The 14,513-nt window shown below is 46.7% G+C and overlaps 1 protein-coding gene across 1 annotated transcript in view; it reads right to left on the bottom strand.

The window, feature by feature from the left end:
* SGPP2 (sphingosine-1-phosphate phosphatase 2) overlaps positions 1 to 14,513 on the bottom strand; it is a 37,674-nt gene that overhangs the window by 9,735 nt on the left and 13,426 nt on the right. The window contains exons 3-5 of the mRNA XM_014960630.1: positions 13,825 to 13,983; positions 2,698 to 2,877; positions 107 to 196 (exon numbers count right to left, since the gene is read on the bottom strand). Of these exons, the coding sequence (XP_014816116.1) occupies positions 107 to 196; positions 2,698 to 2,877; positions 13,825 to 13,983 (429 nt within the window). The remainder of the gene's footprint in view (positions 1 to 106; positions 197 to 2,697; positions 2,878 to 13,824; positions 13,984 to 14,513) is intronic.

Genomic DNA, 14,513 nt, shown 5'->3' on the forward strand with positions numbered 1-14,513 from the left:
GATTCTATTCCAGCAGGGCCAGGGCAGAAGAGTGGGAGATGGGGATGGCTGCAGGTAAGGGGAGCTGGGGGCACGGCTGCCATGGGGCAACATGGGGCATCCTTACCAGGACTGTGTGCATCCCCGTGTAGAGCCTGCTGAGACACACCAGCATGGAAAACACAAACGCTGCCGCCAGGCCTAGCTCGAACGGATACTGTGAAAAGGGGGAGAAAAAAAATATAAAATACACACATTACACCATTATCCACTTTAACATCAGCATATGTCTGGAATAAAACAGCCAAGCAGACAGACTGGTGTAAGGAGCTCGCACTGGGAAGTGGCTCCTGAGCTCTACTTTCCCCAAGAGATGAACATGACCCAAGAGAAGATCTCACATCAGCTCCGTGCAATCCTGCCCGAAGGGTGCTTCGTTATCTGTGTGACCACTTCTGGGAAGGTCTGGTCTCTGCGTGGGGAAACTGACAGTATTTGCAGTTTTTCCCCACAACATCCGCCTGCAAAACCCAGGTTAGTGCTGAAGACCTTAAGGAAGAAAGGCACAGCATGTTGTGCAAGAGATGCCCCAGGTTGAACTGCAGCCTCAGATCACCCGAGGGGAAGGAGACAGCCACAGAACCTGACCAGAAACGTGATCAATAGTCCTCGAGCAGTGGGCTGGGAGGGGAAAATCAATGTCTGGGCTGAAACCACGGTCCAGCCATTGGAGCAGTCAGGATCACTCTTCCCTGTGACACTTAAGGTTTAATTGTCGTCTTATGAAGCTGCTTTTGCTTAATTCTCTCTCTGAGTTGCCTATGAACATGGAAAGAAGCGTTGAAATAAATCAACATTTTAAAAGGAAAAAAACTCCACACTTTTGGAAAAGAATAAGCTTAATATATTAGCCTTTAATCCACTCATTCAGACCCTGAAACTAAGTGGGCTGGTGGGCTCTTTTCAGTCTATAAAGGACATTTTTCTGAAAAAAATAAACCAACCCAAAATATAGTAAATGAAATTAATTCACCCAATTTGACACAAAGACTCCATCTGCTGCCGAGATGAGCAGCGCAGAAATGCTTCTGTGAAAATGTTAAGCATAACAGCTCCCTTCTGACCCTTTTTTCCCTGCGTGTTCTAGCCCCCAAAATAGAGAGCTCAGGCCCGGCTGCAGATGTCACTCCCAGTTCATATAACGTTGTTTTTTCCTCACTTCTCTAAGCCTTCAGAGGATTTATGCCCACTTTATTCCCCCCTCAGCAGGCAGGCTGGGAGCTCGTCCAGGTCAGTAATTGATGACTAGGGCAGCTTTAGAAGATAGCAGCATAATGTACTGGTAGAATTTTTTCCTTCTTAATAGAGGCAATTAAATCATTTAATTATTTTCCAGCAGCTTTATTGTTTCATAGCTATTTCCAAGAAGTATGAGACAGCCCGTGAAGAGCTGTGTGTCCCACTGGTAGCTTATGGATCAAGGAGGAGGAGAAAGTGCTGCTGACCAGGTCTTTTTGGCAGATCTGACACATGGGACAGAGCCAGCCCTCCAGGGCTGACAAATGTCCCATCCCGTGGCTCCTCCTCTGCATCCCACTGCCAAGCTGCTCCGACCAGTTACCATACCATTATGGGGGAGCAGGAGGCTGGCACCGCAGCTATGGGCACCACTGACCTGCTCAGGGCAGGAGCAAAGCCCACTGCTTCATGGCTGGGATCGGAGGAGTCTGGCAGCTCAATTAACTCAGAGATCCAGGTGTAATTCCAAGATCTCAGTTTCTATGGGTTACACCCCCAGGACACAGCACCACTCATCAAACGGGTGGCCACCTTTTGTCCCTGCACACACACTGGCACCGTGGGGAGGACACCCAGGGACCCTGTGACAGTAAGACCCTCCGACCCTACTGTGACCCGTCTTGGTTACCCGGGTTTATCTTTGAAATACACTCGAGGAGGCTGAGCAACACACTTAAGTATGATGCAGCCAGGAAGTTATTATTGCTAGAGTACAGGAAATACATATTTAGATTCATAAAACGAAACATGAAGCTAAAATAATCATCATGGAGAAATTAGTTTCCAGGAAATAAACCTTTTAGAAAGATAAAAGGCTGAAGGTTTGGGGAAAATAATTATGAGCTCTCCCCAAGCAGCCTACAGCTCCAGTGCAGTAAAACCGCTCTTACTTCTCTGACAAGCAGGCTCTCAAATCATGTTGTGTGCTCTTAGTCTAACTCAGGCCAGAGCCAGGGGGTTTCCAAGGATGCTTTTCCTGCATCATACAGAAGCCAGGCTACACAGAGCTCCTTTGGTTTCCCTGGGAGCCAGCAGTTCCCGACGCGCAGCCTTGGCTTGGCAGGCACAGGGAGAGCATCTCCCACAGCAGCACCACGGCTGCCTCCAGGGTCATCCCCCCACCCACCCCTACCCCAAAAAACACAGCAAAGCCACCAAACCATGGCAGGGCAGGGCAGCTGCCGACAGCTCTGAGCAGGCCTCGTGGTAAAAAACAGAGATTCCCCCTAAATTTCTTCTTGTGTCTATTATCAGCCAGCTACCAGCAACACCAGGGAAAAATACACATCTGTGAAAAGAAATACAGAACTCTTTTGGAAATGGCAACAGCTTTGGATTTGCTAGTTTGCTGCAGCTTGCTGGAAGCAGACACATGCTTTTTTCCTTTTTTTTTTTTCCCCCTCTTTTTGTACCCCCTACCTTGTACTGGTTCATGGTTGCAATGAGAAAGGAGAAGGAGATGGCAGTGGCTGCCATGGCGTGGGTGGAAGGCATCCCATACTCGGCGTCCGTCCTCAGCTCCAGCTTGACGACAGGTGGTGAGAGGGGCCGAGGCCACTTCAGGATGTCCTTGGAGACCTGGCCTATGTACATCACTATCTGGGGAGAGGAAAGGCCACAGGGCTGTCAGTCAACGTGGGCAATCCCCACTCAGCCCACCCAATAGAACAATCTCTATTTCTACGCTTTTTCCTGCAAAATCCACCACCCCAGGCACAGAATTTATCCCCTGAATTATTAAAGGGGTTTCCATTATCCCAGTTAGTGGAGAAAGTGGTGGGTTTATTGCACCATGTTGTAATCTGATCAGAAGTGGGACCAAAAGGAGGGTTTGCTGAGGAGATGCACCGGTAGAGGATGGCATGAGACGGACAGCTGGCTCCAGCCCCGTGCTAGAGAAGTTTAAGTTTCCTCCCTGTCCCTTACAACCCCTCTCCTGCAGAGCCAAGAGCTGCAAGAGGAATTTTTCTGCCACCACCTTCAAATCACGGCATCCCTCCCAGCCCCACGCCGCAGCTCTCCCCAGCTCTCCTGCCCCCCGCAGCTCCCACCCACCGCACAGGTTATTAAATAATAATAACCTTGGCATCCTCGGGGAGGCAGCAGAGACAAAACTGGACGAGCAACATAAAGTACCAGTTCTCCCGCCTGCCTCCCCAACAACAAAGGGCTTTTACGCCCTGCTCGGGATGCCAGAGGTTTAAGCAGGGACTCCATTAATTAGCTACCGAGTATGAGCGATTTTGGGGGGAAACGTTGGATTCTGGGGTCACTGCAAGCAGTAGCAATGGGAAACAAAGGCAAGAGGCAAAGCTGTGAAGCATCCCCAAGATGCAGCCCACCCAGCAGTGCCCAGGGCACCCATCATGCTGACACCCTCTTCTCCTCAGCATCCTCCTCCCAGAGGCAACATGCTCTCAGCATCCACAGTGAGAAGGATGTGAACAAAAATCACCCGGGCTGTCCCTGGTGGGTGGATTTGCTTTCTATTGTCACCCTCCTCCCTTTGGATAGTGCAGCCAGACATTGCAAAGCAAAGTCTACAAAACAATGCAAACCTCTTTTCTTTTTTTCTTTTTTTTCTAAACACAAATAGCAGGTTAACTGACATCTGCCATGAAATCTCAGTTGGTGTGGGAGACAGCTCGCTGTTCTGCTTCTCACACTTCCACAAGCAAAGGAGGGGTCTTAAAATAGCATCCTTCCCATGCTGGTGTTAGCCATATGCCAGAACATTAAAAGAAAGACGTCAGGATTCAGGATGCACAAATCAGAACCAGGAAAAAGCCAAAACGTCACGTTCCTTCATCCCCCTCTCTACAGCAGAGGGCATGCTGTGGGGAGTGCTGGGTTTACAGCCAGTGCCAGAGCCTGGAAAAGTGTCTGCCGGTGCCTTTGCATCCTTTATCCCTCATCACATGAATCACATCACCGCCTCTTTACCGGCACCACCAGTGGCACGCCTGCTGCTCCCTCTTCACCCTGATACACGGGGCATAGGGCAGGCAGCAAACAGCCCGCCCCGGCTGCTCACCATAAACAAAGGCTCAAGGAACAAGTGCCTTAAAGAAATCACTGCGTGGGTTTATTTGGTTAATGCCACCCGTTTCCAAATGGATGCAGGAACATCTTTGGAAGTTAATTAAATTCCGGGGTTGAAAGCAAAATTACTCTCTCTGACAGAACATAAAACGCCGAGGCTACCATTTGCGATACCATCGGAGAGGCACGGTAGGATGAGCCAGTTTATCAGCAGTCCTCTATAATAATGACTTCCACTTGTAGAAGTATTATTAGCACTAGTACGTAAGAGAATTACAGAAAGGGAAATGAGTCATCTTTGAAATGAAGGCTGTGCTAGGGCTCCTCTGATGGTGAAAAACAGGCTGAATGCTGGAGGTGGTATGGGTAAGCAAAAATACCAGGCATCCTCACACCACCTTCCTTCCTGGCATTCCAGATTAAATTCTGACCCTTCTGTTTTTTAAAAACACACATTGTATAGACACGTACGGTAATGAGAGATGAGGCAACCTCCTTAAAAGATCAAGAGGAGCCCAGAATGCACCAGACTAAGCGCTGCCCTCTGAAGCACCAACCTTTGCCTTCAGCTTATCTGCGTGCCCTGCACGTGGTTTTACTTGCAATATCCTGGATTATTTGGCAGAAGCGGCAGTTGTGGGTGTGGTAACACATCACCAGAACTGGCAGGCTTCCCCAAGAAGGCAAAAGATGATGAGTGCACCGTTGCTAAAAGCCACCCAGCAGAGGTGTTGCTCTGCTTCACCTTCCTCCTCACGTGCTGCTCACAAGCGGCTGGAGGAGCCCAGGACTGCCCAAGGTCTGCATGGGCTCTTCAGCTGGCAGAATGGCAAAGCAAGTGGCCCAGAGCTCCTGCCAGCTCTGCCTGTGGTGGGCAGAGGGGTGACCTCCCCAGGGAGAAGACCCAGGGAATGCCCAGAGCATCAGTCAGTCCTGCTGGGTACCACCACATGGCTGGCCACCGAGGGCAACACCCCTGCGTGCGTACCAGGCACAAACCCCCACAGCTCAGCCACAAACAGTAAAAAATAAAAACCAAGCAGGAGGCCACCACAGATGTGGTCACTACGTGACAAGTGTTGTGCAGAAACACGCTCACAGCATTATATTTAATTGCAGGATATGTCTGAATGGCACTCTGCCGCGGCGCTCATCTTCTGAGGAAGGTAGGTATCTGCCTTGGTTAAGTGGCATATTCTCTCTCAAGCCACATTTCATTATTTCCTGACCTTATTTCTCTGTCATTTTGGATTTACTCTCTAACAGTCCTGGGAAAGAAAGCAAGCAGCCTGAAAGTCTCATCCTGTTATCAGCTTTTTTCAACCTAGAAGATGAGAAAACTCCCATAAAAAACATCACAAGCCATAAACACGGAAGCACTGGAAAGGAGAAGATGCAGAGATGAGCGTGATGGACAGGCTGAAGATCAACACCTACGCTTGACTTGAACTACTTATTTGTGCAATCCCAAAAGTCTTTGATGGCCCTGGAAATATGTTTACCATGGCAGAAATTACCCCAGGTCCTTACCAGCAGATAACTTTGGACTACTTATGTCACAAAGCCCAGATCACAGGACTGGGTGATTTTGCTGTGATTTCCAGCCTACCCTACGTAAGCCAAACAGCACATTCACAATGGCTTTGGGCAGAGAGGGTAAGGCACATTAAGGCTTGACCCAGGAGCGTGTCATCCTGTAGCCACTGGCCAGCAGCAAGCTTCTGCTTTTCCAAGTCTAAGGAAGGGGCTTCACCCAACTCCCCTTTCTTCATGAGGGCTGGAAAGGTTTAGGGAGGAAGAGAGGCTCAAGCCACACTAAGATTTAAATAAAACACATTCCAAAAGCCTTTATTTACTCATGGGCTGTTCCACCTGGTGGGTCTCCAGGCCCAAAGCCGAATGTTGGAGAGAAAAGGAAACAGCCCCTTGAACACCCAGTGAGCAAACACAGTTTGCAGTCATGTACGCATAGCAAAGAAGAAAAAACTTGAAGTTGCTGCTTCCCTACATTACTGACGTTTTTTGCCTACATAGAGTGCTATATTATGGCTCTCAGTGCTCTTCTGTGTTTATTTCTAGCACAGACTCTCTTTTACTCCGTTCAAGTGACACAGATCAACCAAATTCTCTGCAGTTCTGGTGGAAAGCAGTTTGCAGACATCCTCAGCACACATAACGTTAATTTGCACAATAATAAGTACCTCTGTCTCTGCATGGGGAATTTGTCTGAACCTGGAGACTTTTCCATTAAGGAAGCAACAAAGGCAAAGCCGTGATGGATCGTGTAGGACAAAATTAGCTGGAGAAGATAACCACACAGAAATGCAGGAATTTAGTTGAGATTTCACAAAAGTTGATGGGATGGGCATGGCTAATTCCCTTTACTCTGGAAGCTGACGGCAGCAGCTCTATCTACCATGTACCTCAGATCGTTCAAAGTTTCCGAAGTGAAACTCAGCTGTTTCACACCCAAGTTACAAAGATGTGTTGGCAAACAAGGGGTGCTGCGCAGGCTAGCAGGGGTGGAGGGGAGCTGGGGTTCAAGAGTGGGAAAGGGAAAAGCACCCCTGGTCAGCACTGCAGCCTGCCCGGGTCACTGGACACCCACAAGCAGGGTCCAAACCTGGGCAGAAGCAAGGCGATGCTCCTGGACACCAGAGGTCTGTATGGGGAGCCCTCACTCCCAGACCCTCATGACAGTTTCCCATGGGAGCGCTGTGTTAGGGGAGAAAAAGGGACTCGGTTCTGCCTCTAAGTCCTACAAGCTACAATGCCACAATATGAGTCCTTCCTTAAGAAATGATGGCAAAAGCAAGATGGACAGACAACGGCACAGGAGCAGAGATGTGGCGGAGGGGTCACCAGCAACCACCATGCACAAAGGTAACGTGGGGAAATGCTGCTTTCCCTTCTGTATTGAGGAGAAACACCAACCGGCTGCTTGGTTTGTGTGGCTGAACCTGTGGAGCTGCCCTCGCAGGCGGAGGAGAACCCGGGGCCAGGCAACGCAGGGTTTTCCTCCCTGGGGCTCCTGCCCAGCACTGCAAGGGAGTGTGTTACCCACGTCTTGCTCCGCTCCACGGTGAAGTGGTAAGCAGCCTGGCTCACCGATCCACCCTTGAAATCTTGGGTAGAGCTACCCAAGTCTTGGGTAAAGACTTCTTACCTCTTGTACACACTTGTTCCCCTCCCAAAGAGCTTTTCTGTACTCCTGTAAGCAACTTAAAAACAAGACTGGTGCCTACCAGTACTGCTGGGGCAGCCTGCACGAGGAGAAGAGCACTCCTTTCCAGCCAAGGCATCAGGTGAAGGAAAGGCAAAGCTTTATTGCCACCATGGGTCACCAGCATTACATCTTACTACATGAATGTGATCAGCAGTTGCTATAGCAGCACACTGGCCTTTTCCTGAGGGTTTCCTCTGAGTCATATATACGGTCCATCTCCAAAATTACATCCTCACCTGGGGCTTTGCACTTGGGTAAACAAGACAAATCTATGTGTTTTAACAGCTCTTGTTTTAGTGAATAGTGATGAATCAAACTCAAGGTATTGGCTTCCACATAAGTCCAGGTGCCAGCACATCTGTCCCCACAGCTGCAGGGGTTCCCTCTGGGGTGAGGCGCTGTTCCTCTCCCTGTGGCCAGAGACCCACAAAGTGACCTGGCTCCTTGACATTCACATAATTCTGGCTTTGCTTCAATAATTTAAGAAGTGGTTTTGCTCACCTGCAGGTGTTACCTCGTTCTTTCAGCCATTTTCCCTCTCTACTCTTTTAATCACTGTGGACAGCACTTCTGTGGCAGGAAGTAAGAGAGCTGCCCATATTTAGCACCACAGTGCAGACACGGAATCATAGATGGTTTGGGTTGGACGGGACACATCTATGAGGGCAGAGAGACAAACACAGCTGAGCCAGCTCCATATGCAGTGGCACAGGACTGGTGCCTCAGGAGGCTATTTCCCCTTTGGAATATTTACACAGCAGCTGCCCAGACCCTGAGATGGGCAGATTTTAGGAAACAGGCTGAGTGCTGCAGGTGAACTGCATGTGACATGTGCTCCTCACACACCAGCCACTTCTCCTCCACCATGACCACCACACGGGGACAGACTGTCCCACGGGCTTGCGAAGGTCAGGAGGAGCAATTCTCTTTGCACTCTGTAATATTTCAGCTAACAAAGGTGAACCAGAACATATTTATTTTCAACTTCTGAATTTGCAGCTCTCCCATCTGAGCTATTGATCTATTAAAAGGACAAGATGAAATTCTAGAGAAGACACAGGGTCAAATAGCATTGGCGACTTCTTCCCTGAGGCTTACACTGTGGCAGCCTGACTTTGAATCTGCTGGTTTGGCTCCAAAACAGAAATTCTATAACCTGGCTCTAGAAACCCTGCCCTGAAACAGTATTTGTCATCTTCCCAGAAAGGAAATTTACAGTTGAAAATGATGTTGCTTTTGTTTTTATCATCGTCTCTGTGTCACAGACACAGAGGAGTCACAGAGCACATCAGGAACACTGGAAAGAGGGGGAGAAAAAAAAAAAAAAAAAAGCACTATTAATAAACTGGCATTAGCAGATTAGTCAAGCAGAAGCAAGGACTGTATCCTGAAAGGGCCAGCTATTTTTCGTGGTTCTCAAGGAAAGCGTGACTTGGATTCACCATATAGAAATTAAACCAAGGGTCCTGTCTGCACTGCTCACAGCTGCTCTTCTCAGCATCCCCCAACTATGGTTTAAGCAAACAGATAGCACTGCAGCTGATAGAGGCTGTGGCTGTGCCCCTCAAGCATCACTTGGTTCACAGTGAAAAAGGAGCAGAGCAAGGAAGGGTATGTTCTTCTGGAGATGCTCCTCCTACACCCAAGTCAATGCCAAGAACTAAGGCTTGGCTTCAGGGAAATTACCGTGAAAGTCACAGAGCAGCACTGCTGGCAGCCCCGCAGAACCCTGGGCACCCCAAGCCACCCTCTGATCACATCCTGCTCCCCACATCTTCCCTGAGCCACCTGAATGCCACCCACACACAGAGCTGCCAACAGTGACCATGAGGCTGGGCACCTCCATGAGACACCCACGCCTTACAGGAGAGGGTACATTGAGGGGAGCACAAGGATCTGCCACCTCCAACGTGGTCATTGTTTTCCAGAAAGCACATCAATCCTCTGCTAGCTGCATGGGAACTTTACACAATGTTGGCCAAGGATTTGGTCAGGTGCAATGGGACGTGTCCAAGGTCACATTAAGCCGGTGGGATACTCCACCACTTGTGTTGTCCCAGCCACGAGGTGAGCAGCACCTCCAAGAGGAAGGTCTCCAGCCCACCACAAGCAGTGCTGTGCTCAGCGGCGAGCAGCAGCACAGAGTGCATGTCGTGGCAAGGGGCAGCAGGGGACAGAAGGAGGGAAGGGACAACACAGAGAGCTTCTTAAAAATATATGTATTTGTATAGGAGGGAGGACTTTGGCTCTTTCAAGTCAGACTTCAGAAACACAAAACCAGAACAAGACCAAGACAGCCTTATGCCTCCAGGAGAATAACCAACCAACATCCTAGGACATCTACTCTCTTTTAAAGAGGCCTTCGGACAAAAACTGTAAGGTAGTTGACTATGTTATGACAGGTTTAAATAAGACAAATTTGGGCTTAGTCTCCTGGTAACAGGAAAAACTACTGTCACATTGATATCTGGTTTATCATCTAACACCTAAGCTGCAAAGCTGTTACACCTGGGAGTTCTAGTGAAATACAAAAGGTTTCCAATTTAAACTTCACCTTAAATTATTGCCAGCTGGTCTGAGTTATGAAAGCCTCACTGGCACTTTTTCTTCAAGGGCAGAGTACAGCCACTAGCACAGACAAAATTCTCCTTCAATCAACACTTTAGCATCTTGCACGCAGCATTTTCTTTCATGGACCATTTACTTTTTTTATTCTTACAATTTTTAGTTAGTTACATGTCTGACTAGTCTTACGTGTTCTTATTCACTGCAATGTATAGCGCTTTCAAGAGTTTGACTTTTGAGTGACTGTGTTTACCAGCTGTTCCAAGCTTGTTTTGGTGAAATGTTGCAAAAGCACCAAAACTAACAAACATATAACAATCACTAAACCCAAAGTTTTCTGCAAAGTAAGTTTTCAAAGCAGCATCCAGGGGTTCAACCAGGGTACAGCAATGTCCGTGGCATCTTGACTGCAAGTAAATTCCTGCTGGTTATTAAACTCCTGGTTACCCTGAGAGCCCGAGTTCAGGGATCATCATTCCCATGTAACTAAATGCCAACAGCCTTTGGAAAACGGATCCTCTGAAAAGCAAGATGGGAAACTAAATTGCCACGGATTCATACCCAGGACCTTTTTAGACTCGCTGAAGATACCTGTGCCCAGCGCTGCTCGAGGAGCCTGGCGGGTGCCCACCTGGCACCACCAGCCACCCAAACTCTGCTTCCTTCTGAGATGCCATCTTCACCTGAGCCAGCAGCTACTGCTGTCATACACCGACAGCCTCCACACCTGCCCTGACAACATCCACACCGGCCAGCTTTTATTTATATTGTATAAATTAAAGTTCTATAGGCTCAAAAGAGGTGTGGATACATTGTACATCCAAGCGCCCTGAAAAAAATAACCAGAAGAAAAAATTTCAAAGAAAATACTGAACAGCAAGCAGAAACTGTAAGGATTTCTTTTCCAGGTCTCTACCTTGCTTCTGAAACTCCATGTCAAAATAAAGCTTTCAACCCTGAAGGGGTGCAGAGATTAAAAAACTAAACTGAGCTTTCACTTTTTGAGCCAAGATGTGCAGTAAATTTAAAGTACATTTGCAGGCTCATTGATGTGAAGTTATTTTTCATCTCTGCACTTCCTGGTGGAAGTAGCAATAGTCACAGGCACCAAAGCCTCGCCTGTGCAGATTCGAGAGTGTTTACTTCAAATTGCTGGAGAAGGGAAGCACTGACCCAGCACCTTGTTCAGAAGTTTCAGGCAGCTATTTTCCTTGTCTATCCGCAAAGAGAAGGATAAAGCCTGCATACATACTTGTGAATCCTCGGAGGAAAGGCACCTCGGAAGCACAACGTGCTGCTTTAAGCTTCTGAAGCACCTGGATGTGACCACAGCCAGCTTTTCCCAGAGCCATCCAGCTAAACAGAAATGCACAAGCAGCCAGTTTTGGGGACCCAGGACTGGAGAAGACATCCCAGGGCACCAAGTCCACTCCTCTGCTGCTGCTGAAATAAAGTCTCTTCATGATTTTTCTTACTGCCCTTTGCCCTTCTAGAGCTATTTCACAACCTTTGGCTTCAACTTAATTTAGTTACAACTGCCTTCTGCACATTTCTTCTTGTGACTACTCTTTCATTTTTAAGAAGCTCTTTCCTTCCCCTGGTGTTTACAGCCAGCCCCGTTCTCTCTCTGACTTCATTTTGTTAGGGACTTATCTAAGCTTTCAGTCTCTGCTCAGGAAATATCCTGTTCCCTAATCATTTCTGGCCCCGCTCCAGTTCAAATTCATCGTTCTCAAATGTGTGTGACTGGCTCTGCATAAACTACCACAGACAAGATGGCAGGAAGACCTTGTAAACAGCATTAATGTGGCTTTATTTTTTTAAGGGAAGAAACTCCCCTGGCTCATCCTGGGACCCTGACTCTGGCATGTCCAACGTGCAGCAGAAACTCAGAGGTGCAAGTCCCCAGTGGCACAGAATGAAGTCCCACCCTCAGCACCACCTCTGTCTCTGCCACCGAGGTTCCTGAGACCGACCAGCACCCCTCACAGCACCGGGAACGCTGACCCCTCTCCCCAGCCTGCTCACCAGCAAACAAGCCACCCACTGAGCTTGCCATAACGTTAATGCATAGCCCGCGTGGACATTTTTGGCCATTTCACAGCTACATATAATTAAAGTGTTTTTAAAACTACAGATAGTCGTCACAGGTCTGCGTATTTAAAACAGCTTCTCCTTTTCAGTTATAAAATGCAAGTCCGGAACTTCCTAAGTCAAAGAATAATATTAATAATCATAACATCACATGCTTGAATGCTCTAATTAAACCAGCCTAGATCTGGCCAGTACTCAGATGGACTCCTTGCAAGGCAAAGGCAAGGCAAGTGTGCAGAAAGGCATGCGAGGAGCTCTAAAGAGTCATTTTTTTGAGCAATATGCAAACGCAGAAGGCAGTGCCTACCAATTATCATCTTCTATGGAACGTTTCCAGAAGCAGTAGGTGTACTCCTGGCCAAACCCCAACTCTAATTATACAGTGTCCACCTACTTCTAGATTTCATCTGCAAGTTATTTTTCATGTTCTCTTTATAAAATGTATTGACTGGGGTTACTGGCACAGAACAACTGGTGCCTTCTGTCCCAGACCGGGTGCATTTGAAGTGTATGACCCAGTTCAAATGGTTTTTATTATTTCTCATCATATTATTTGGACAATAGGCAGAATATTATTAGCCAGAATTGACTAAGCCAAGGAGAAGCTTCACTATATAGAAACAAAGCTAAATATCACATCCAAGTTTTTACCAAGCTTCAATTTCTTAAATCAATATAGATTGACAGCTAAACCTCCAGGGTCTGCCATCTGCCAGAGATGCTTCCTACCTCCCTTCTTTGTTCTAAAACGGTCTTATTTGGGCAGCAAAGATCTGATCAATACCAAGGCAAGCAATGGCAGTGACAAAACAACAGCCATTCCCAGACTGAAATGCTTGGTTATCTTCTGGTTTTCAGTGCCAGAAAGGAAATATATTATTCTGAATACCCCAAACTGCATTTGTAAAGCCTGAAGCAATGCTGAAGCCAGTTAATTTGAGAATGCTCTGGTGGTAACAAAAATCAATGCTTTTAAAGCCTTAGTCTTCAACCTAGAATCTGATTTCCACACACACGCCCCCCAAGTGACTGCAGAAGCACCTTGTTTATTCCACTGCAGCCTCCAGTCCCCTTCCTATTAGATTTATACTGATTTCAACTGAGCCAGAACTATACGAACAGGTTACCCGGAAGAAATCGGGGTAAGAGAAAGATTTCCTACAAAGAAGGATCCTTAAAACACCACAATACTTTGGGAAGGAAGTGTTTTGCCAACTGTTCTGTGCAAACTCCATCAGAAGCAGCTAAATCAGTTATTATGCTGAAAAAAATAAGTCGGTGCAAGACGTAAGGGAGATGAACAGTCCCGGTGTGTCAGCTCACACCTCTTGCCTCCTCGCAGCGCCGCATGCCTCTGCTTCCTGAACATGCCAGTTACACATAAATAATGCTGGCTTTGGGGTTTTTTTGTTGGTTTGAAGGGATTTTGTTCGTTTGAAGGGATATTCTTCCTCTTAAATATTCATTTGCTACAGCAAAAGAATTAACAACTACACGTTTAAATAAGTCACAGAAATACTTACAGTTGGTTTGAAGGGATATTCTTCCTCTTAAATGTTCATTTGCTACAGTAGAAGAATTAACAACACCACGTTTAAATAAGTCACAGAAATACTTACAGACCAAATAATTATCATCCTCCTAGACACAGAGTGGTCTATGTTCCAGTAGATAAATGGAAGGAAAGTGATATAAAAAATCTCTTCACCCAAAGCAGCGGAAAACTTGAACAAGTAGTAGTAGAAGTAGTTCTTCACAATATACTTCTGCGCATAACCCTGTAAATGAGAGGATTTTAGAAAGCTTTAGTGAATTAGCAAATTATATCAAAAATTTAAGATATTTTAACTGTTACAGTTCCCAGCCCTTAACCCAAATAATTTGTTGGAACAAGTGTTAAGAAAGGAAGTTCAATTTTAATAATAAAAAATAAACCAAATAATTAGTTGGAACAAGTATTAAGAAAGGAAGTTCAATTTTAATAATAAAATGAAGACTATAGTAATAGCTTGATTACATTCTCTGCAGATAAGAAATCTATTCAAACTAATTAAGGGTACCAGTCACATCGACAAAGACTTTCACAAGATCAGATCAGTCTTTCCTCCAGGGAAATCAAGTATATTTAAGAAAGGGTACCGACGAGTTAATTTTGAACTTTCTACATCTGTAGATAAAGAGAGCCACTGTTGCTTTTACTGTGTTTTGAGATGAAAAAAGTAAACCGCAATTATTGAACCATTTCATTTACAACTTGCTTCATTATAGCAGGTGAAGTTCACCCTGCTAGTGGCTGAAATTTGCTGTT

The sequence above is a fragment of the Calidris pugnax genome, unplaced genomic scaffold, assembly GCF_001431845.1.
Source record: "Calidris pugnax isolate Ruff unplaced genomic scaffold, ASM143184v1 scaffold398, whole genome shotgun sequence".
In the NCBI taxonomy this organism is placed as follows: Eukaryota; Metazoa; Chordata; class Aves; order Charadriiformes; family Scolopacidae; genus Calidris; species Calidris pugnax.